The sequence below is a fragment of the Phacochoerus africanus genome, chromosome 1, assembly GCF_016906955.1.
Source record: "Phacochoerus africanus isolate WHEZ1 chromosome 1, ROS_Pafr_v1, whole genome shotgun sequence".
Lineage (NCBI taxonomy): Eukaryota > Metazoa > Chordata > Mammalia > Artiodactyla > Suidae > Phacochoerus > Phacochoerus africanus.
This window is the reverse complement of record NC_062544.1, coordinates 197,602,873-197,627,109: the sequence shown is the minus strand read 5'-3', so window position 1 is coordinate 197,627,109 and position 24,237 is coordinate 197,602,873. Positions and strand designations below refer to the sequence as shown.

Here is a 24,237-nt window from a genome sequence, read left to right as displayed (position 1 = left end):
ATGATATTAAGGGGTGGTAAGGAGATACCGTAACAGGAAATCTCATATACTGCTAGGGAAAATGTAATTTGTACAACTGATCTGTAAAGCAAAATCTATTAAAACTGATATAGGTGTGAAACCACAGAAATGAATCTATCACTGCACAGAATTTAAAAGAATTATCTGCAGTATCCCCAAACTTCAAAAAAATTCAAATGTCCAACAGTAGAACAGGTAAATGATATAGTATGTTCATATAATGGCATACCATATATATCAATAGAAATAAACACCAGTTAAGATATGGATGAAATTTCACAATCATAATATTGAATTTAAGAAGCCAGAAACAAAAGAATATTTTCTCCTTGAGTCCATTTATATAAAATTCAGAAACAACCAAAACTAACCAACAGTGTTAGAAGTCAAGATAGTAGTTACCTCTGGTAAGGAGAAAAGATTAATGGACTGGGAAAGAATATGAAGAGGGGTTTTTGGAATACTGGTATATGTTCTAATTCTTGACTGGCATAGTGGTTATATGGGAATTCATTTTGTGATAATTCACTGAGCTATGCAATTAGGATTTGTATAACTTTATGCATCTGTGCTATATTTCAGTAAAAAAAATAAAAATAACTAGCTTATAGAAAAGACAAACAGAAGGGAAACTAAATATGATAAAATCAGATTTCCTACTATAATTAAAATTATATTTGATTACTTTTATAAATGATGTAGTTTCATTCAGAAGAGCTCATTAATTTAAATAAGTCAATATTTAAATAAAATAAAGGATACATAAGGAGAAAGTACTTAAATTTTAGAATAACTACTTCACAAGAAGTAATAAAACCTGACTTTCATAATAAGAGCAAAAAGTTACTACAATAAGTGATAGAAATTATTCAAATTTTTAGAAATTGCCTTTAATTTACTGGATGTTACATGTAAAATTATGGCTATATTTGTTAAACATACTTATAAAGAGCCATGTACAATAAGTTCCTTTTTTTTTAATGAAAAAACATTATAGCAGAGTTCCCACTGTGGCACCAGCATTAAGAACCTGACTGCAGCACTTGGGTCACTGTGGAGGCGTGGGTTCCATCCCTGGCCCAGTACAGTGGGTTAAGGATCTGGCGTTGCTGCAGCTATTGTGTAGGTTGCGGCTGTGACTCAGATTCAATCCCTGGCCTGGGAACTTCCATATACTCTGGGTGCAGCCATTAAAAAAAACCAAAAAAACAAAAAGCAAAAAAACATTTACTAATGGCTAGGAGTACAGACTCAGATGTTAAGAGTACCTGAAGTAAAATCTTGTTTCTACTATTTTACTAAATGTGTCACTCTTGCTTTGTCTTTTTTTTTACCCATGAAATAAGACTAATAATTATTAGTACCTACTGTCATAAAGTTGTGAAGATTAAATGAGATGACATAAGTAAAGCAATCCGAACAGTGACTGGTCCACGTTTAAAAGCTCAACTGCTAGGAGTTCCCACTGTGGCACAACAGAATCAGTGGCATCTTGGGAGTGCTGAGATGCAGGTTCAATACCTGGCCTGGCACAGTGGGTTAAGGAACCAGTACTGCTGCAGCTGTGGCTTAGGTTGTGACTACAGCTCGGATCTGATCCCTGACCTGGGAACTTCAGATGCCATGGGGTGGCCAAAAAAGGAAAAAAAGCTCAAGTGTTAGACATAACTTTGAAAACTTTTCAAATGGCTTCTTTATAATTCTATTCTATTTCCTGATTGTAAATAAGAGAATTAACAGAATAGTATAAAATTCTATTTTAATTACTCAAATTAGGTATAAAACATTATAAATAAAATAAGTTCTATTTATTATAGTATCTTTGCTTGAGGATGGACAAAGTCTTACATCTAAAACTTAGCTAGAAGGAAATCTAATGGGAAAGGAAACAACAAATAGAGGGAAAAGAAATATTGTGAGATTTGATAAATTTACAGTAATTTAAGAAAAATAAGATAAAATATCTCAAATGTACCTAGCAGTTTTTACTACTTATAAATCTTTAAGAATTGCTTTATTTTATTTTTATTTATTTATTTTTTTAGGGTTGCACCCATGACATATGGAGGTTCCCAGGCTAGGGGTCGAATCGGAGCTACAGCTGCCGGCCACGGCCACATCCACATCCACAGCAACTCGGGATCTGAGCCGTGTCCGTGACCTACACCACAGGTCATGGCAACAGTAGATCCCCAATCCACTGCACAAAGCCAGTGATTGAACCTGCATTCTCATAGATACTAGTCAGATTCGTTTCCACTGTGCCACCATGGGAACTCCAAAATTGCTTATTATTAATGAGAAATTTTCTATATACTTCCTGAGAACTATGTCCTACTAATGTAGTTGATCAGTACTATGCTAACCAAATAAAGCCTGTTTTCTTTCTTCTTAAGTCTACACACAAACACACACACAGTTAAGTTCCTTATTTTCAGGCAATTGTTTTATATATATACACAGACACACACACACACACATATATATATATTCCAAATTGATTCTGATTTTGGGAGATAATTGGTAACATTTATGAAGAATTCATAAAATACCTAATTTATTTAGCATACTGAAAGTACAGATTATAACAATCTTAATCTCAGTAAGAATTTTAAAAATTCTTTCTAATAATTTCATATGTGTGTGTGTGTATATGTATGTGTGCGTGTGTATATATATATAAATATATATATATAATTTTATTTTTTTGCTTTTTAGGGCTGCCCCGCGGGATATGGAAATTCCCAGGCTAGGTGTCAAATTGGAGCTGCATCTGCTGGCCTACACCACAGCCACAGTAACTTGGAATCCAAGCTGCATCTGCAAACTACACCACAACTCACAGTCAATGCTGGATCTCTAACCCACTGAGTGAGGCCAAGGATCGAACCCATATCCTCATGGATATAGTCAGATTCGTTTCCACTGCGCCACAACAGGAACTCTCTCTAATAACTTCATATACTTTTATCTTTGATTTTTTTGTAAATACAGAAAAGTTTAAAAAGTGACTTAAATCTTTTTTTTTTTTGCTTTTTTTTAGGGCTGCACCTATGGCATATGGACGTTCCCAGGCTAGGGGTCTAACAGGAGCTACAGCTGACGGCCTACACCACAGCCACAGCAGCACCAGATCCTCAACCCACTGAGTAAGGCCAAGGATCGAACCCACATCCTCGTGGATACTAGCTGGGTTCGTAACACGCTGAGCCACAACAGGAGCTTCCCCCAAATTACTTAAATCTTTAAACTAGGGATTTTATCTCACAGATAAAAAATTCCTAAAGGAAAGATGATAAAATGTTAAGTCCTTTCTAAATAGATACTTTATTAAAATTTTGACATTTTAATCTTATTAAATAAATTTACCTTTTACTTTTCGAAAGTTAGTTTATTTTTTGTATTTGAAACAACCAGGATAAACCTGCCCCATATTATTTTGGGGTCTTTGCTTGGGGCTTGTTGAACTCCTTAAATTGTTGGTTTTATAGTTTTCACCAAATCTGGAAAATTCTGGTCATTATTTCTTTAAATATTGTTTTTCTGTTCCTTGCACAACCACCCCACCCAACCTGTGACAAATACGCTATATGAGTGGGAAATAAATTTGTTGTTCTAACAAAAAATTTAAAGATTCTAGTGTTGTCTATTCCCACAGCATACTTTTTAACTGAATGATGTACTTCCTGATCTACAATGGTTCAGGTAGAGTGAGGAACTATTTTCTTTCTTCCTGGTAGAGAAGGCTACTGTCTCTCTGAACTTTACCTACGCTCCAGAAGGGTGGCCACATCTGGCAATTTAATTATAAGATGAATACTTTTTCTTGACTCTCCTAGAACTCAATCTGAATTCATTATGAAATTTTCTTCTGGAAGATCCACTAGTTAGCTCTATTGATAGTCTGTACAATCCACCTTTTAACATTTAATACTGATTTGAATCCTCTTAAAATATTACTATTATATTCAGGAACAGACTTTTATTCCCAAATGATTCTACAATAAGAGATAAATGGCAATATGGCAAGCTGTTGAATTATACTACCTTTTTTTCCCCCTTCATTTTATCTAGGCAGTAATCATTTAAAAACGTTCCTGATAACTCCGCCCTCCCACTAAGAAATTGATTTGTTACTAATGACTTTTTATTTGACTATCATAAGTAAGTATTCTTGGGAGTGTTACAAAGGAAGCTGCCTCAGAGAAGCCCAGCTCTACAGTTGTTTGCCAACTCTCATATCTTAATGGAAATGGATATGGAGATAAGAAGAAAACGCTAGGTTTATGGGTCTAATGTAAGGAAAACACCATCAGCACAAAACTATAACCACATTCTGTCCTCTCCTTGACAAAGTGGGAAGAGAGATTGGAAAATCCTTCCCATAAAATTTTAGAGAGAATCAATAAAGTGATCCTGTGATTGATATTCATTTGACAGAATGTTCTCATATTCTATATCTAAATGTCTGGTAATTTCATATGACTGGTATTAAACTAATGATGTAAAATACACTACTTTTATTGATTACCCATGCTAAACATTAACATGACCTTTCAAAATATAAATCCATATACCTCCTTACCTGGGATTGGAACAAGGTACTCGTTGAGTGTTCACATTATCACATAATGGTTCTCCTCCATGGTAGATACCTGTTCGAACATAGATCTAAGGGGAAAAAAAAGTTTTGTGTATTAACATACACACATACATGCAGACACACACAGTAGACCAGACCAGTGTTAAATACTATCAAAACAACTCAAATGATGTGAATAAGAGAATCAATTAAAAGTTTCTGTTCTCTTCTCCTTTTCCTCACATACATAGTAACTTAACATTGATGGAAATTCTTTACCAGGAGTTCCTGTTGTGGCTTAGTGAGTTAAGAACCCAACACAGTGTCTGTGAGGATGCGGGTTTGATATCTGGCCTTGTTCAGTGGTTAAGGATCCGGCATTGCTAAGAGCTGCAGTGTAGGTTGCAGATGTAGCTTGGCTCTGGCATGGATGTGGCTGTGGTGCAGGCCAGAGGCTGCAGCTGTGATTCAACCTCTAGCCTGGGAACTTCCATACACTGCAGGTGTGGCCCTAAAATGGAAAAAAAAAAAATTCTTCACCAAAATTTGCTGCTGCCTTCAAGGGGGCATCACTATATTGAAAATCAATATAGGCCCACAATCCCTTTAGGCCAGGTATTTATTTTAGAAAGATAAACTGGCATATACATTAAATATTACTTAGTACTTTTAGCAGTTAGAACAGCATATTCCATAAAGAAATTAATATTTCTTTTCTTTTTTGGGGGGTGCTGCTCTTGTGGCACATCAAAGTTCCCAGGCCAGGGCTCAAACCCATGCCACAGAAGTGACCTGAGCTGCTGCAGGGGCAACACTGGATCCTTAACCCACTGCACCACAGGGAAATCCCAAGAAAATAGTATTTCTGTAACAAAACACACAGATGTTTACACTAAGACTAAAAAAGTAGATAAAGACTAAAAAATCTCACTTTAGGTTAGGTCAGGTAGGTTTTCCTGACAAATGAATTCTGTAAAAGTCTGGTTTTAAGAGCTAAGAATTATGAGAACATTAGAATTAGGGATATTAGAATTACAGAAAAGGATATAAGCTGAGGTAGATGTTTTCTAGCCATGTGAAAACATACAGCAGGTCGAAATTATTATATAGTTCAATTAAAAGGTTTGTATAAAATAATTTATATACAATAATAAACACCAACATTTGCCCTTACCTTGTCAATGTCTCGAATATTTACATTCACATAGGTTGCACAAAGTATTTTTATTCTGAGTGCGCTGTTTATAACCCAAAGGGATTTTGTAGATGTTTCTCCATTCATATATGGAGTAGCTGTGGAGATGCGTCTGGAATAAGATGGCATTGTGAAACAGTCCATTGGCAGTTGAGAGTAAAGGCTTTCTTTAGCCATCAGCATCAAATTGGGCATCCTCCCAAGCATTATACAGCTTCTTATATACTGTAAGAGATTAACGTGGGAGGGGAGAAGTAATTTAAGATTCTTCATATTAAAACTTACTTCATTTTAAAAATAAGTGTATTATTAGAGAATTTACATACTAATCTGCAAAGGCGATAAAAAAGTCAAACATTATAAGACTACATTTCTTAGCAGTTGCACAGATCAACCAAGTAGCTGTTAGACTATAAATTGTATAAAAGAAAAAAAAAAAAGGTCAGCTTTGAGACTGTAGTTCTACCCTTACCTGGAAGGAAAAAATAAGAAAAAGAAAAGAAAAAAGAAATTAAAAATAAGGATCAGAGGATACTTAGCATGGAAACATTGTACTTTTAAAGGAAAAGCAACATCATTTAGAAAGCCTCTATCATTCATCCATTAAGTCATATTAATGTCAAATTCAAGAGTTGCTGCCCATTTCTGTCCCAACATTTTTTGAGAAACATTTGTTTTGTTAAAAAACAAAAAACTACAAAGAGACTAATAAAATCATGGAACACATATTTTTTAAATATTAACATGCATTGGTTTGAGCTTTGAAAAGGCACTTATGAAGGAGATTTTTAATATAAATGCTACTATGATGTGTGTACATATCACAAAAACCTATTTTCTTACCCACAAGCCCCACTAGATTATGAGATACCTAAAAGCTAGAACCTTGTCTTTTCTGTTATTGTAAATCAGTACTTGGTATATGTTTGGTACAAATGAATAGAAACAGAGAGCAGGTTAAGTATTAACAGTACACATTAATTAACGGCAGATCATGGCTTTTTTGAAATGTCTATTTTATTTTTAAGTTTTACTGAAGTATAGTTGATTTAATTTCTGCTGTACAACAAAGTGGCCCAGTCGTACATATATATATGTATGTAGGTGTGTATGTGTATATACACACACACACACACACACATATTCATTCTCTCTTCCCACATAGATTATCACAGAATACTGGGTAGAGTTCTCTATGCTATACAGCAGGTCCCCAGCTGGCCAATCATTCTATATACCTCGATGTGCATATGCCAGTCTCAAATCCTCAGTCCATCCCTCCCACCCCCCACCTGTCCCCTTTGGTAACCATAAGTTTTTCAAATTCTATGAGTCTGTTCCCGCTCTGCAAATAAGTTCATTTGTTTTTTTTTTTTTTTTAAGATTCCACATATAGGTGATATTATATGATGTTTGTCTTTCACTGTCTGACTAACTTCACTTAGTATGATAGTTTCTAGGTCCATCCATGTTGAAATGTCTATTTTATTCCTTTTAGAGTCATTGCTTGGGAGGGGATAAAAATCATGAAATAAAACCCATATTTTGGGGTTAGTATAACTGCCAACATTTCTTTCTTTTTTTTTTTGTTAACCCAGAGAACACTCAAAGCCTTCTGTGCAAGTTCCATATTATTTAGAATTCCTATTGGCTAATAACAGTATTTCCATGACAAAAATGAATCTATTTGGAATAGCACATGATGCATTTTTTGCATGCAGAATATGTGAAACATTATTATACCTTACCTCATGGCACAATTAAACAGTTACTAAATCAAATGTTTGTAAACATAAGGTTATCTACATATGTAGAGTCAGGCCCCCCAATATTAATTTTATAAAATCTAAAAGAAGAGCAAATTCATTGGTCTCTCAAATAAAACACAGTGAAAAAAATAAACATCTTCATGCTATTTAATAATTTATTTAATTTTCAAAAACTATGTCTTAAAATTACAGATCATTTTCTAGTGTGATTAACTTTTAAATTTAAAATATCTTTTAAACTTATTACTCACCTTATACTGACTCAGAGGATATTTTTCTAGGAAGTATTCATCACATCCACACACTTTTAAAATGTACTTGCCCTGATATTCTAAAACACAGAGTTTTAATTGTTCAGATGATAGCAACATACTTCTAGTTTTTTTCCTGATTGCTTCAGCAATTACTTGTTCTGGCACACAGTCATGGTTGATTTTCAGAGTATACTTCTGCTTGTCATTATTTGGAGAAACTATTACCCAAATCACCACTATTATTTGCCCTGTAATAGGAAAATAATATTAGATGCAATCACCACATTTCAAGAGATAAATTTCAAAAAACTATGCACTACCACTACTCAAACATAAACAGAAATGACTTATAATCAATCTTAATTAAATACAGGTAAATATCAGGCAGAAAGAACAAATCTTCAAATCTGATAGGGCTGCAAGACCATGCCCAAACCTCATGTTTTATAGCAAGCATGCAAAACTATGACTAGTGTGAAACCAAGTTTATTTCCATTCTAAACTATATGACATATTTCTTAGATACAAACCCTGTGAGTAATGACTCATAATGGTATTGTATCATAGGTTCGACAGTACCTTAAGCAGAAGAGTTTCTGGTAATTATGGGGAAGAATCATGGAGACTTAAAGAAAGATGCTGAATTAGAATGAGAGAAAAGATAGGGGAGGAAGGGGAAGAAGTTAAATCTTATTTTTCCTTTTAAGATTAACTAAACATTAGGCTGCAGGACAAAAAAAAAAAAAGATGATGAAAATATTAAAACTATGTTGGAGTGGTCCCAGGTATCTATCCTGTCTTTTTCAGGCCTAACCTGCGGCATTGGAAGTTCCTAGGCTAGGGGTTAAATCAGAGCTGCAGCTGCCAGCCTACGCCACAGCCACAGCAATGTGGGATCTGAGCTGTGTCTGCGACCTACACCACAGCTCACAGCAACACTGGATCCTTAATCCACTGAGCAAGGTCAGGGACAGAACCCACTAGTTGGGTTTACGTTCTGCTGAACCACATGGGAATTCCTACTTTTTTATATGTTGGAAAATTTCATAAGGAGTATTGGGGAAAATGAAAAGAGTGTTCCATTTAAAAAAGTATGCTAAAATAGAAATGAATTTTAAATGAAGTTTCTTGTGTTATAAGCATTAAACTACTCTGGATAATAAGGCTGAAATAGTAATGACAATTTATTCTACTGATATATTTAATAGTGTGTAAATTAACCTATTTATAACTTTCAATTAAAAACTTCACTTTGTTATCTTAAAAATAGAAATATTTATGATACAATATTTTCATTTCTAAGACAACATAGTTTATATATTTTCATGTTCACTTGATTCTAGAAATTGATACATTAAATGTCAAAAGTCAACTTATTATCACTCAGCATGATCAAGAGTTAATTACTGCATTTAACGTTAAGAAATATAATTTTTCTTTGTATATAGTAAGAATGTGTGGAGTTTCCTCAAAATTTCATGTTTCTATTTATACTTGTTTTTATTTGTAAAAAGATAACCAGCTGTAATTCTGTAACAGTAAATATCAAACTCCACTTTTTTTTTTTTTACTTTTATTCTGAGATAAACAATTCACCAAGGGTCAGTACCCCATGCACATACTCATTCAATCAAGCAATACTTACGGCACACAAATTGTATACTTGGCACTCAACTATCTCCTGTCAGGATAAGCAGTCCCTGCTTTCAAGAAGATTATCATCTATCTAGGAAAAAAAGACTGTACAGGAGTTGCCTGGTACCCTAGCAGGTTAAGGATCCAGAACTGTCACTGGTGTGGCTTGGGTTTGATGCCTGGCCCAGGAACATCCTGGCCACAGGTGTGGCAAAAACAAACAAACAAACAAACAAACAAAAAAAAACCCCACAACTGTACAAAGATATAGACACAGGCAGAAGTTTTCACTACAGTGACCAATTATGGTAGATTTACAATTTTCTTACCTTTATCCAATTTATTATATATGTGCTTTGGCAGTTCTGGTGAAGATTCTACATTTGGAGGATAGACATACATTGCTCTACTATGAGGTGAATTAAGATCCCTAAGATCCACAGCTTCTTTACAAACATTAAGAATATTTCTTCGGAAGTCCTGTACTTCAGGATCTTTAACCATATCAAATTCACACACTGGCATGCCGATAGCAAAACCTTAAAAAAAAAATTATACATAGAATATAACATTCTGTTAAATACACAGTAAGACCATGCTTATTATAAATAAAAAATTAGGTAGTTTGGGAGGATCACAATAAACAAGTTTCTCCGTGTTAATAAAATTTTTGATGATACATATAGTAAGAATTGATGAGATCTCAAATATTTTCAATACATAAAATATATATTTAGAAATTTGGAGCAAAGATAGCAAACATTATTCATATTAATTACATTTTAGAGGACAAAATAAAACAAAACTGGGATATAACAAATATAAATCATTTCTACAAGTGAAGCTTAAAGAAAACATTATAGACTTCAATATGTTAAAAATGGTTCCTAACAGTCAAAAAAAACACTTTAGATAAGTAATGATTTTCATTTTGAAATCTATTTAAGATCACAAAAGCAATTAACCAGTTCAGACAAAATATTTTACTAATGAGAAAATAGTTAAGCTTCTGCATTTAGAATGGGGTGATAATGCCATCTCAAAATGTTATCATACCAATTTCTCGATTGAGGATCTTTTCTTCACGGTTGCCTACTGGTTCAATTACTTTTAAAAATGGTTGAAAAAGCCGAAGATCACAAAGTCGTCTTGTTTCATCAAAAAATTCTTCCCTTTCTGCTTCTTGGGTAACACTTACGAAAATGTAAGAAGATTCATCTTGAAGAAGTTGATGGAGAGGGTATTTTCTTGCTTCTTTAAATAGTTCATGCTTTATAGTTACTAATGTAGCCTCACGGAGGCATTCTAAAGTCACTATCATTCCATTTGGTAGTAAACATTCCACTAGGATTCTTGGGGGCATCAAGTGGATGCCCCACAGTTCACCTGATGATGGTCTTGGAGGCATTGTTCTGATCCTTTACAAGTTTTACATATAAAAGTACTTTAAGGAATTAGATGCGTGGCTGTCCCAAAGCAGAAAACTAAACCAAAGAAAGAAAACATATATTAAAAGAGAAATGACCATCAAGGAATATATTTATTTACAGCATTACTAAAAGCAAAAACTCATTTTCTATCGTTTGACTGGATTAGGGTAATTAATTATAATTCATCTTAAATATTTTTATGGAGATTGTTGCTTCAAATTAGGCTGAAAGAACTGATTCCAAAGCAGAAATCATAAAAAGTCATTAGTATTTAATTGTACTTAATAAATTAATTTAATAAAAACATTTTATTTGCACAGACTTTAAAGTCTTATCAAGACAGCTTGGACTACAGAAAGAATAAAGGGTAAGTTGTAATTGAAACCAAAATTCCCATCACATATCACCTTTATCATTCTTTTCTATTTTATGGAGCAACAGAATTTGGGCTGGAAAGGATCTTTTAGATCATGAGTCCATGGCTCTTATGTTAAAGATGAGTAAAGTAAAGGCTAGAGAAGTCAAATACTTTTGCTTTCACACCCCCTTCCTCCATCTTGTGTTAACTAGCATTGACATGGTCAGTCTTTTCTTCTTTCTTAATCTTTGTAATTTCCTTTTTTTGTATTGATTATTATCTAAGTGATATCTTAGACCATTCTGTTTTCAGGTATAATTTAGGTATATGTTCACTATAATATAAAGTGTCATTAATGTATTTTCTTTGAGACATGATGATGGATTTCCAATGATTCATTCCTTTTATCAAGTAATCCAGTACTAATATTTCTGAGTGAAATGAACTTATCTACATATCCATTGACTCTTTTTTCAGTACAACGATCCAACTAACTGTGTTAAGCACATATTTTTTAAAATATTAAGTATTATTACAATGTGAAACGCTCATTTTTTAGGTAACCCACAAAGTATAAAGTTTATATATTGCTGTTTATATTTTCTTTTATTCAGTAAACTAAAATGTAAGGGTATAAGAAAATATAAAGTAAGAGACATTAAGAAAATAAAGAAAAATAAAAATTAAGCCAGGGGAATGAATTAAAAAAGCCCAGATAGTTTACTATATTTAATTACTCTATCAGGCACTATGGGCAATAGCTATAAATGATGCTTTGTTTATTCATCAAAAATATATCAGGAGTTCCCACTGTGACTCAGTGGAAATGAATCCAACTAGTATCTAGGAGGATGCAGGTTTAATCCCTGGCCTCACTCAGTGGGTCAAGGATCTGGCATTGCCGTGAGCTGTGGTGTAGGTTGCAGATGTGGTTCAGATCCTGTGTTGCCATGGCTGTGATGTAGGCTTGCAGCTATAGCTCCGATTCAACCCCTAGCCTGGGAACCTCCATATGCCAGGGGTACGGCCCAAAAACCAAAAAAGGAAAGAAAGAAAGAAAAAAGAAGAAAAATGTATCAGGAGTTCCCATTGTAGCTCAGTGGTAACAAACCTAACTATTATCCATGAGGATGTGGATTCGATCCCTGGCCTCGGTCAGTGAGTTAAGGATCTGGCATTGCTGTGGCTGTGGTGTAGGCCGGCAGCTATAGCTCCAATTCCACCCCTAACCTGGGAACTTCCATGTGCTGCTGGTGCACCCACACTCCCCCCAAAAAAAACAGACAGAAAAAAAATGTATCAGTGCTGTCCCCAGGACCATGTTAGGTGCTGGAAATATGATGATGAGCAAGACAGGAAGAGCCTTTCCCTCACAAGACAAAGTGAAGAGTGTAAAGGTGATGTGGATGTAGGGTAATAAAGTCACAGGTACAAAATAGAAAAAAAATGCTCTCATGAAGAAGTGCCAGGTGCTATAAAAGCATATGGTATGGTCACCTAACTTAAAGGAAGTTGGTAGTGAGGTTTTCCATAGGACGTAACATGAAATAAGTTCTTTAAGGATAAGCAGGAGTTGAACAAACACAGTGAGAAAGTGACAGAAGCACAGTACATCTACTCCAGAAACCGGCTATCTCTGACTCCTTTCTGTCATACCATCAATATCTAATCCATCAACAAATTTCATTAATTCTATATCCTTCATTTCCACTTTTAGTACCTTGGGCTAGGCCACTACTATTTCTTGTCTGGACCACTGCAGAGGCCTATATGGTCTCCTCACATCTACATTCACCCCTACAATCTATCTTTCATCTCACAGCCAGTGTGACCTGGAGAGAGCAATAGGACCTCCTTTGATCAGACATTTTCTTTTTAACTGCCCCCCAACAACCTGCACCTGAGGCATGTGGAAGTTCCCAGGCCAGGGATCAAACCCACCCCACAGCTGTGACCTGAGCCACTGCAGTAATAATGCTGGATCCTTAACCTGCTGTGCCACCAAGGAACTCCTGATCAGACTTTTCTGCTATATCAATCCTCAGTTACAAATGAGTGTTTATAATATGCTTCAGAGTTATAATTATATGAAGGAGGTGAGGAGTAGAAGTAGAAGAAATTTCATACTCTCCTCCTACCTCTGGAAATGCAGAAATCAAATGGAAGATAATAAAGAACATAAAATTATTTTTAATACTTGAAATATTTTCTTCAAATTTGTAAGAAACTCTGGAGTTCCCATCATGGCTCAGCAGTACCAAACCTGACTAGTATATCCATGAGGATGTGGGTTTGATCTCTGGCCTCGCTCAGTGGGTTAAGGATCTGGTATCGCTGTGGCTGTGGCCAGCAGCTGCAGCTCCAATTCAGCCCCTAACCTGGGAACTTCCATATGCCACAGGTGTGGTCCTAAAAAGAAAAAAAAAATTACATATATATATATATATATATATATATATATATATGACTCATTAAAGTTATAGGATTTGAAATATACTTTTAAAATAAAATTCACTGGCTAGTAAAAAGACCAGATGGATCAATCTGAGTGTGTAATTACAGAAATGACTTAAGCTAAGATTTTTAAAAATATACAAAAATTTAAAGAATGTAAGGGAAAATGCCAAACGACTACATCTAAATGATGATCTGCTTGCTTAAAAAAAGTTCAAATACAAACAAAACCAAACCACAAACCACACCAAAATAACAGCTGTGTTTATAGTTTTCTTTGCTGAATGGCACTAACAGGTCTATGTTACAGAATCATGGGAGCAACTATTTCATACAATAAGTAACAAGCCTCAGTAATTCCTAAGAGTTAGCAGAAGAGAAGTCTAGTACAACAGGAGATCATTGATTCTAATCCTTATACTACTATATTATATTTATGGGCAATTAAAAACTATTAAATACTCATGACACACCCTTCTCATTAAGAGAAAAAAATGCCATCATAGCCATAAAACACTTAGAGATCCTATAAGCCAGGTACTGGCTAATACTCTGGTAGCACGACACAGAAAAGAGAAAGCTAGCTAACTTTCTTGTCTTCTTATGCCAGGCCTTATTCTGTTCAACCACTTCCTAAGAGCTCACATGAACAGAAATGTAGAAGAGGCAAGTGGAGCTAACATTTATATATTTAACATATATCATGCACTTAGGTAGGCAATAACCCTTTTGGAGTAAGTATTACCATTTCACACACTAGAAATCTGAAATAAAGAAGAGAAATAAAGTTATTTGCCACCAATAAATGCTAGATATAGATTTTTGTGTTTTTTTTTGTTTTGTTTTGTTTTCAGATATGGATTTTTGACTACAGGTCTAGATGATTTTAAAGTGCACATAACCTTGCCACTATCTGGGCTTCAGTTAAGGCAGGAATATTCACTGGTGGTGAATAAGAGAATGGGCTCTGAAGGTACACTAGGTCCAAGTCCTGACTGCCTTAGTTAATAGTTGTGTGGCCTTGAATAGTTTAATTCATCTAATTGAACCTTATATCTGCCTGTCCTCCCATTTGTTAAGTTGGGATAATGGCATATACTTCATCAGACTGTTGTGTTAGATAAATATATGAAAAACATGTAAGCAAAGAGACTGGTTCACAGTAAGCACTCAAAAATGTTAAATATTATCAACAAACCTATAAAGTATACACACATTATCTTTTCAAGCTATTATGAATTATTCAGAACTGGCAACAGTTAGGGGTGGGAAAAGGGACTTGGGTTCTTTTTTAGAGAGAGGCAAGTAAATAAGGAGGTTCAGCTTCATAAAGTAGTGCCAGTGTCAAGTGCAGAAACCTTAAGGTAGCACTGGTATTGCAAGGCTCACAGATGAGTTCAGAACAGTACTGAGTGGCTCAGACGCTCCCGTACTTTCTCAGACTCCTAATATCCCTATTTAATTGGCACAGCTATCTACAGCTTGGGTGTGAGGAATAATCCCCTGCTATTCTTTTTGGAGAAAGGCCTGCTTGTGCCGGTTCTAGGTTAAATAGCATGAAAACAAAGGTAAACAGATGCTTTCTCTTTGCTATTGAGTTTACTGGGGAAAGACATGATATAGGAACAACTTTAACAGTGGAAAATTACTGTAAGATAGAAAAGTCACAGGAAATGCTAACTGCCTGGGGAGGCCAGGGAAGGCATCAGAGAGGTAAAGTTTAAGTACAGTATTACACATTAGTAGGGACTTCCCAGAAAAGAGGTGGCTTGGACAAGGGAGAACTAGATGAGGAAGCTGTTTTAGATTGCCACAAGAGTATGTGTGCAAAACCACTGACCATGAAAGAATGTAGCCTGTTACCAGCAATACAAGTTGTTTTTTAATTACTTGAGTATGAAGTGTATGGGAATAAGTAGGGCATGTGATAAGAAAGAAGGGGTGAAGGTAGGCAGGGGCCAGAAAAGTGGGCAGACTTCATGATAAGGAGTTTGAATTTAATGCAGTACACTCTAACTAAAAGGGAGTCTCAGGTATTTTGAACATAAGAATGAAATGACAATTTTTCCTGGTTTTTAAATTCAGATTTCTTAAAAAATTTGCTTTTCAAACATAGGATATAATCAAATAAACATTAAACCAATATGTAGAAACTTAGAAACAATTTACTTAAAGAGAAAAATTGTATTTGAAAAGCAGTAGAGAGGACTAAATCACTCTAAAATATTTAAAATATGAATCTATGTAATTTGGAGGTCTGAGGTGACAACAATGTTTTTGCTAAATACAAAACACTTTAAGGGTCAAGGAACTATTCTATTAGGTTATTATTATTATTATTTTTGCTCTTTAGGGCTGCACCTAAAAAGTTCCTAGGGTAGGGGTTGAATTGGAGCTATAGCTGCTGGCCTACACCACAGTCACAGCAACTCTGCATTGCTGCATCTGAGCCATGTCTACGACCCACACCACAGCTCAGGGCAACACCGGATCCCTTACCCACTGAGCAAGGCCAGGGATCGAACCCACATCCTCATGGATACTAATCAGATTTTTCTCCCCTGTGCCGCAATGGGAACTCCCTCTACTGGGCTTTTCAGTTCAGAATGCCAGGACTAAATACTCACACACTGACAAAACACAACTATTCAGAACTCTTAGGAAATAGATTGGTTTTGCTTATCCTAATTTTTTAAATACATCTAATAAGTATTTCGTTGAGGCAGTTCTGTTTTCTTTTTTCTTTTTAAATTTATTTTTTATTATTTATTTTTGGTCTTTTTGCCATTTCTTGGGCCGCTCCCGCGGCATGTGGAGGATCCCAGGCTAGGGGTCTAATCCGAGCTGTGGTCGCCGGCCTACACCAGAGCCACAGCAAAGCAGGATCCGAACCGCATCTGCAACCTACACCATAGCTCACGGCAACGCCAGATCCTCAACCCACTGAGCAAGGGCAGGGATCGAACCCGCAACCTCATGGTTCCTAGTCGGATTCGTTAACCACTGCACCACGATGGGAACTCCGCAGTTCTGTTTTCTTAAGAGAGTATATATATTTCACAATTTACCCTTTTCTTGATGAGTTACAGTCCTCATTATAAAATGAGTTACTATGCTATACAAAACCACAATATAGCAAAGCTTTTCAGTATTAATGAGGAGTCTAAGGGTATTTTTGGCTCCAAAACCATTGACCTTCAGGGTGGAGACTGTGATTTTAAAATGCTCCCATTCCTTGTTTTCTAGCAGGCAATGGTCACTTCTCAACTGTGGCCAGATTGCCTGATGAGAGTAGCCTCCTGTTCTGTTACTCATTTCTAGTCTGTACCAACACTTGATCATCATTTTCTAACTATAAAGTATAAACTAAAGGCCAAGAGACCAAATGAGAACCTCTGCTTTGTGAGGTTAGAAAAAAACATGTAATAGATACCTTGCTGATCAGAGACTTCTATTTACTTCCTTGTTCTGGTATTCAAATTACTGTTAAAAATTACTGTGTTTGAGCAGGAGGTGGAGAAAGCCATTTTGTTCTTAGGAGGCCTGAACTTGCATTTATGTCTTGGTAAGGGTTGAGTCTGCATTAGCAGTCCATGTGGGGTAGATGGTATTGCTCTGCAGGAGCAACAACACCTTAAGGACACAACATGCAGCACAGTAGAAAACAGTCTCAGGCTTTCCATTGTCACTTGACTTTTAAGTTGAAAGTTTCTTAACTCATTGGGCAATTCAATATTTTGAATATGTGATATGTACTTTTTCAGCCCTATTAGACAATGACATCTTGACAATTTGTTTTTTAACTCTTAAACTGAAAGCCTTTCTCCATTTATATCAGAATGCTATTTCCAGATTTCATCATTTAAGGCAAGAGTTGTTAAACTATGGTCCACAGGCCAAACCCAGCTTACCACCTGCTTTTGTAAATAACGTTTAATTGAAACACAGCCAATGTTTACATATTGCCAATGATGCTTCTGCATTACAACACAGAGTTGAGCAGGTGCTATAGAGACCATGTGGCCTGCAAACCTTAAAATACTTACTAGCTGGCCTTTTACGGAAAAAGGCATCTGAAATGGTACCAGAATTGATATTAATTGGAGAATTATCTAAATGCACATTGGTTAATAACTCATCTCAACTCTGCCTTTACAACTATGATCCTACACTTTCAATCTAAGCCTTTTGAAAACAAAAACAGGCATTAATTTTAAGCCAGTGAAGTTAAAAATCTTGAAATACTAAAGTATCTTCTAAGTCATTCAATTAAATGTTTTCAGTGTTGGGAGCTTACAACTTGATAGAGAAGTTTTTGTAAAGTACTTTGAAAGTTTATACCTGAGGGTTGCTTTCCTAAACTTCAATTGTTTTGCCTTCTCTATCTCTTCACATATTGACAGAGATTAGAATTTTCCTTAAGACTTTTTTTTTAATTTATTTTTTTTAATGGCCAAACCTGTGGCACATGGAAGTTCCCCAAGCCAGAGATTGATTCCGAGCTGCAGCTGTGATCTGCGCCACAGCTTCATAAACACTGGATCATTTAACCCACTGTGCTGGGCCAGGGATCGAGTCTGCATCTCCGCAGAGACCCAAACTGTGGCACAGTGGGATCTACTTTAGGTCTTTTCACCCCCAATTCCTTATACCATAATTCAAGTGAGAATAGTTTATCATATTTGCTATCACTGGATGTGTTCTTTTGCTAATATTCATCTCAAAATGCAGAAACCAAAATCTGGTAGAATACTCTAGAGTCAATACCACCAAGGCAGAATACAGAAAACTACTACTTGACTGTGGGTTGAGTCTCTAGAAACACAACTGAAGACAGCAGAGACTTTCTAACTTGATTACTTTAAAATATACATAAAACATATATTTTTAATTCAGATTTCAATTTCAGAAGTATGTTTAAAATAGTTACTGTTTCTAGAATATCAACATTACATCCGCATCAGAAAGTCATTAAAAATAAGAAAGCTATCTTAAAGTATATACTTGTAAATGTGGGGTTATCTATACTGACTTGATTGCAGCTTAAACAGCTATAATTTGCTAAGACAACTACATTGTATTTTTAGCTATCTACGTTCCGCAAATATAGAAGCTTCATAAACGTTGAATGACCAAAGGTTTTACAAGCATTTTTTTATTTAACTGATATATTTTAACAAATGTTACCTTATTTAACTGACACATTTATAAATGTATATATTTAGATACATATGTTGACAAGGTATTTTGCACCCTTATTCTCAGACATGTCAACAGGCAAACATTTGTTTTGTGGCTCAGTTGCTAAATTTGCATCTCAGTTGAATCTATTTGCTCATTAACTAGAAAATAAGTTTTTGGGTTTTTTGAAAATTACAAATGAATCTTTAGTCTCATTTAGAACAAGAGAACAAAATCTTGCCTCTATACTTGCTACAGAAATAACATGATTAGTACTGGAGAAGTTACCACAACATTGTAAATCAACCATACTTCAATAAAACTTTAAAAAATAGGCGTTTCCTTCGTGGCTCAGCAGAAACAAATCTGACTAGCATCCATCCAGGGATTGCAGGTTCAATCCCTGACCTAGCCCAGTGGGTTAAGGATCCGGTGTTGCTGTGAGCTGTGAAGTAGGTCACAGACATGGCTTGCATCTGGAGTTGCTGTGGCTGTGGTGTAGGCCAGCGACTACAGCTCCGATTTGACACCTGGCCTGGGAACCTCCATATGCCATGGGTATGGCCCTAAAAAGACAAAAAACAAAAACAAAAAACTACCAAATTTTAAAAAATAAAAAATACTGCACTTGCAGTTAAAGAAATAGCATGATTCAAGTATCAACTAATAATTCTATGGTCTGATTACTCTTCTTAATATTTATTTCCAGTTAATATTCCCTTTCTTAATGTTACCCAGCCTCTTATACATATTTCTAAATTGTACTTCAATACATTCTTTTTTTTTTTTTGTCTTTTTGCCTTTTTTGAGGGCCACTCCCGTGGCATATGGAGTTTCCCAGGCTAGGAGTCAAATCGGAGCTATAGCCATAGGCCTACGCCAGAGCCACAGCAACGTGGGATCCGAGCCACGTCTGCGACCTACACCACAGCTCACGGTACCACCGGGTCCTTAACCCACTGAGCAAGGCCAGGGATTGAACCTGCAACCTCATGGTTCCTAGTCAGATTCGTTAACCACTGCGCCATGACGGGAACTCCCAATACATTCTTATTAAAGTTATCCACATTAATGTTTGACTTCCTGCTAGACAGTGAACTTTTCTAGGATAAAGTATTTATTTGGCTCACTGTAATCCTAGATCATAAATGAGAAAGTAGGAACGCTAATTTGTTGAAATTATTCCAGAGAAAATGTAATAAGGGCCTGAACAAAGACTTGTAGCAATAGTAGTAAGAAATGGATGACACCCTGTAAAGGAAAATCCAAAGCATTGAGACCAATTGGATTGGAGGGATAAGAAACATAAATTTAAACAAATTTCACTGCAGTGGTTATGCATAGGAAGCAAATATCTTTCCGTACATTTTTTTCTGAGCCCCAGTTAGGGCCTCTAAAATTCTCTTCCTCTAAGAGTCACTGAGCTGTTGTTGGAATGAGTCCAAAGGGACAGCTGTAATATACACTAGCTCTGGAAGGATGCATATTATCCATTTCTTTCAAAGTGCTATCCTTCACTGACCTTTACAAGCAGACCATGAGAAAACAGATTTAACTCATTCTTTTAGAGAGAGCTTACTTAACAACTTTAGGTTGGAAAATCAAGTTCTCATGACCAGGATGTAGAAAATTCAAACTCCTTTAGTAGGGAATACAATTCATTTTTACTATTAAATTCACAGTACTATAAAAAAGTGTTATGAAAATCCATTTCAGAGATTTAATACATTATATAAGATAAAGGTCCCTAAAAGGAAGTCCACAGATGAGCGTAGGAAGGGTCTAGCTAATGGATTTTTTTAAATTATGACAAATAACTAAGGTCTAGGTTAGCAATATCTATACCAATGTAGACTGTTTTTTCATTTTCTTTTTTCTTTTTCTTTTTTTCTGGCAGCCGCATAGCATATGGAGTTCCTGGGCCAGGGATCAGATCCTAGGTGCACTTGTGGCCCAGGCTGTGTCAACACTGGATCCTTTAACCCACTGTGCCGGGCTGGGAATGAACTCACATCCTGGTGCTGCAGAGACACTGCCAATCCCACTGTGCCACAGTAGGAACTCCCCAATGTAGACTTTTGATTATCAATAAAGGTGAACAAGGACTTTAAGGTGGGCTAAAGAATCTAGTGTGAGCAGCAGAACCATATGTGGTAAACAAACATAAGAGCCATTAATAAAATGAAATTTAAATTAATAAATACTTGATCTCAGATTAAACAATAATTTTAATTTTCATATTTTATATAGCTATATGAAGAAAACATAACAAATCTCAAAATATAGTCACTAGTTTTCCCAATTTGAACTTTAAAAATTCAAATTTTAGGAGTTCCTGTCGTGGCATAGAGGCTAATGAATCTGACTAGGAACCATGAGGTTGCGGATTCAATCCCTGCCCTTGCTCAGTGGGTTAACCATCCAGCGTTGCCGTGAGCTGTGGTGTAGGTTGCAGACGTGGTTCAGACCCCGCGTTGCTGTGGCTCTGGTGTAGGCTGGTAGCTACAGCTCCAATTGGACCCTTAGCCTGGGAACCTCCATATGCCATGGGAGTGGCCCAAGAAATGGCAAAAAGACAAAAAAAACAAGGAAAAAAAAGTAAAAATTCAAATTTTAGTGTGATAGGATAAATTAAAATTTCTCAAAAATTTAAGCTCAAAAGGAAACTAAATATTAATAGAGATGACAGAAGGATAGGATTGTAAGAAAAGGTAAATATAGTTAAGCAATGTGGAAAATGCAATGAGAGATGTTTCATAATATCACATCACTCAATAGAACAAATGATTCCACAATGACATCATTTTCTAGGAAATATTTTTCTTATCTTTATGAGGGAGTCAAAGCAGACTATCACAGTTTCATATAAAATAATCAGGAGGCAGTCAGAAATACACTGTAAATCAGGTAATTCTAAATCTCTTACATTTTCAGATCAAGATGGCAGTATTTGGTAAATTATGATTTCAAAATGCAGAACTAAAAGAATGACTAAAACTTCAAAAAAAATTAATATTTTGCCCTATTTTTCTAGTTGAAGAGTAAATTCTAACTCTTTGAGTCCTCTTTATTAACCACTTTGTGCTTAACAGCAAGCATTCGTTAAGACAAGTGGACAGGATTAAGAGTGTTTCCTTTTGTCCAAAGAAAAGAACAAATCTAACCATTCCATAAAGAGACTCTAACCAGTGATGTAAGTTTTAACATCTTAACACCTCTAGCAAATGGATACTCGAGGGACCTAAAAATGTTTTAGAAACTTCTACATTTTTTCAATTTTGGTATTATTTAGTAGTATTTAGCAGCAGTGAGAACAACATATATGAAACCAGTGTTCTAATGGCAGAGTAGAAATGGTCTAACCTGAGTATTTTGATTTGGTTCAGAGCACTACTCCATCATTCTCAGCTCTACTGATCCTATAGAGAGCTCTACAATTTTTAAGACTTCCTCAGGAGAGGAAAATCCAGGCAGTTTCCTTACTTGCGCAAAGTGAATAAAAATAGTTACTACCTCATAGTGATATCACAAGAATTAAATGATGTAATACATGAAAAAAAAATCCTTAACATAGTGCTTGGAGCATAAAAATTCAAAGAAGGTTCTCTCTCTTATCTACTGGATCAATGCTATCTAGATCCATGTGTCCAGAAAGGAATTGAACTTTGTTGTTTCAGGCCAACTGTAAGGAGATGATAGAGCTTATAAAAATTATTTAAAAATTTTTTTATTTAGAGTATTTTATTAATATGTTTGATATCTGCACGCATGTCTCTATCCTCATCTTTGTATTTGTCTCTGTATTCTATTGACCCACAAAATTCCAAAAGGATGAGGACAGTATCTGTTTAACTCAGTCTGTACAGTCTCAGCAGACTCAAATGGTCATTTGACACATTTCAATAATAATAAAAACCTCAAATGGTCATCTGACACATTTCAATAATGATAAAACACAAAAGAAAATAATCAAATATAAATCAACAAGGACATAATAAAGCAGATAGAAATACATATAGAAATTCTTATTTCAGAATTATGCTATATGTAATTTATAAAATCTATTTAAGTTTATATATGAGATTATACTGGTTTTCTTATTTAAAGAAAAAGGGGGAAACTGCAAAGAGTAATAGAAATAAAAATGCAAAATCAGAGAGTTCCTGTCATGGCTAAGTGGTAATGAACCTGACTAGTACCCATGAGGATGCTGGTTCAATCCTTGACCTCTCTCAGTGGGTTAAGGATCCAGCGTTGCCATGAGCTGTGGTGTACAGACGCAGCTCAGATCCTGTGGCTATGGCATAGGCCGGCAGCTGCAGCTCCGATTTTACCCCTAACCTGGGAACTTCCATTTGCCCTAAAAAGAAGCAAAAAGTGCAGCCCTAAAAAGACAAAAATATAAAAAATAAAATGAAATAATAAAAATGCAAAAGTTGTGGTAACAAACATTTTTGGCTCTTTGGAATGAAAAATATAAAGACCAATAAGGAAAAGCAAGAAATAAAGGGGAATGAAAGAGACAATGCTACTAATTTTCTCTTCATGTTAAAATAAATGCCTTTTATTTAATCAATCATATCTGGATTGACTGGAAATAATCAGGGATGACCTTTTTGGGCTAAAAACCAGTAACACAGCTCATGGATAGTTAGCAAGATACAATATAGTTCACAGAAGAAATACTTAAAGGAAATTTGGCATAAGGTAGAGGGTAATTTTTTAATGAGGAAAAAGATATTTTCCTTGTAAAATCTTTACAAAGTAGTATACTTTATATAAAGAGAGAAACAACTGTATGGTATTTAAGCTTGGCAGCTGTATCTACATTTAAGGCCCAAAAGTAATTCAACACAACAGTGAACACGGAAGCCTAATTATGCACCTGATTGCCTCCATGAAAATTTAACCAATATGAGATCAATGAAGAGACCAGCCTGGTAAGGAAGTATGACCAGTTACTATATGGAAAGGCAAAATATGGAGGGGTTCTTGAAATATTACTTCAGTTTCCTGTGAAGCAAAAAATTTAGCTCCCATGGAACATGAAAAGACCCTGAAAGCTTAATTTTTTATAACAAATCAAAGTTTATAACCAAACTTATTACTGATGATAACCAAAAAATGGGGCTCACAGTCCTAATTCCCCCTTACAATCACTTGTGTCCCACAATGTTTCAGGAAGAAAATCTATTTATTACTTGGAATTACATGAATGATGCTAGCCATACACTGTTCCTTTCTTGATTAATGGGCTCACTTTATAAAGTATAAAAGGGACCTACTTTTCATCTTAAAGTCAGTATTAAAATTAACTCTTTTTCCTTCAAGAAGCTGGGGGCTTCACCAAAAATAACT

The 24,237-nt window shown here is 35.4% G+C and overlaps 1 protein-coding gene across 1 annotated transcript in view; it reads right to left on the bottom strand.

Moving 5' to 3' along the window:
- The window catches only part of PIK3CA (phosphatidylinositol-4,5-bisphosphate 3-kinase catalytic subunit alpha), a 93,664-nt gene that overhangs the window by 22,126 nt on the left and 47,301 nt on the right, over positions 1–24,237 (bottom strand). Inside the window, exons 2-6 of the mRNA XM_047786832.1 lie at positions 10,513–10,940; positions 9,786–9,995; positions 7,819–8,069; positions 5,778–6,023; positions 4,607–4,692 (exon numbers count right to left, since the gene is read on the bottom strand). Of these exons, the coding sequence (XP_047642788.1) occupies positions 4,607–4,692; positions 5,778–6,023; positions 7,819–8,069; positions 9,786–9,995; positions 10,513–10,864 (1,145 nt within the window). The 5' untranslated portion in view covers positions 10,865–10,940. The remainder of the gene's footprint in view (positions 1–4,606; positions 4,693–5,777; positions 6,024–7,818; positions 8,070–9,785; positions 9,996–10,512; positions 10,941–24,237) is intronic.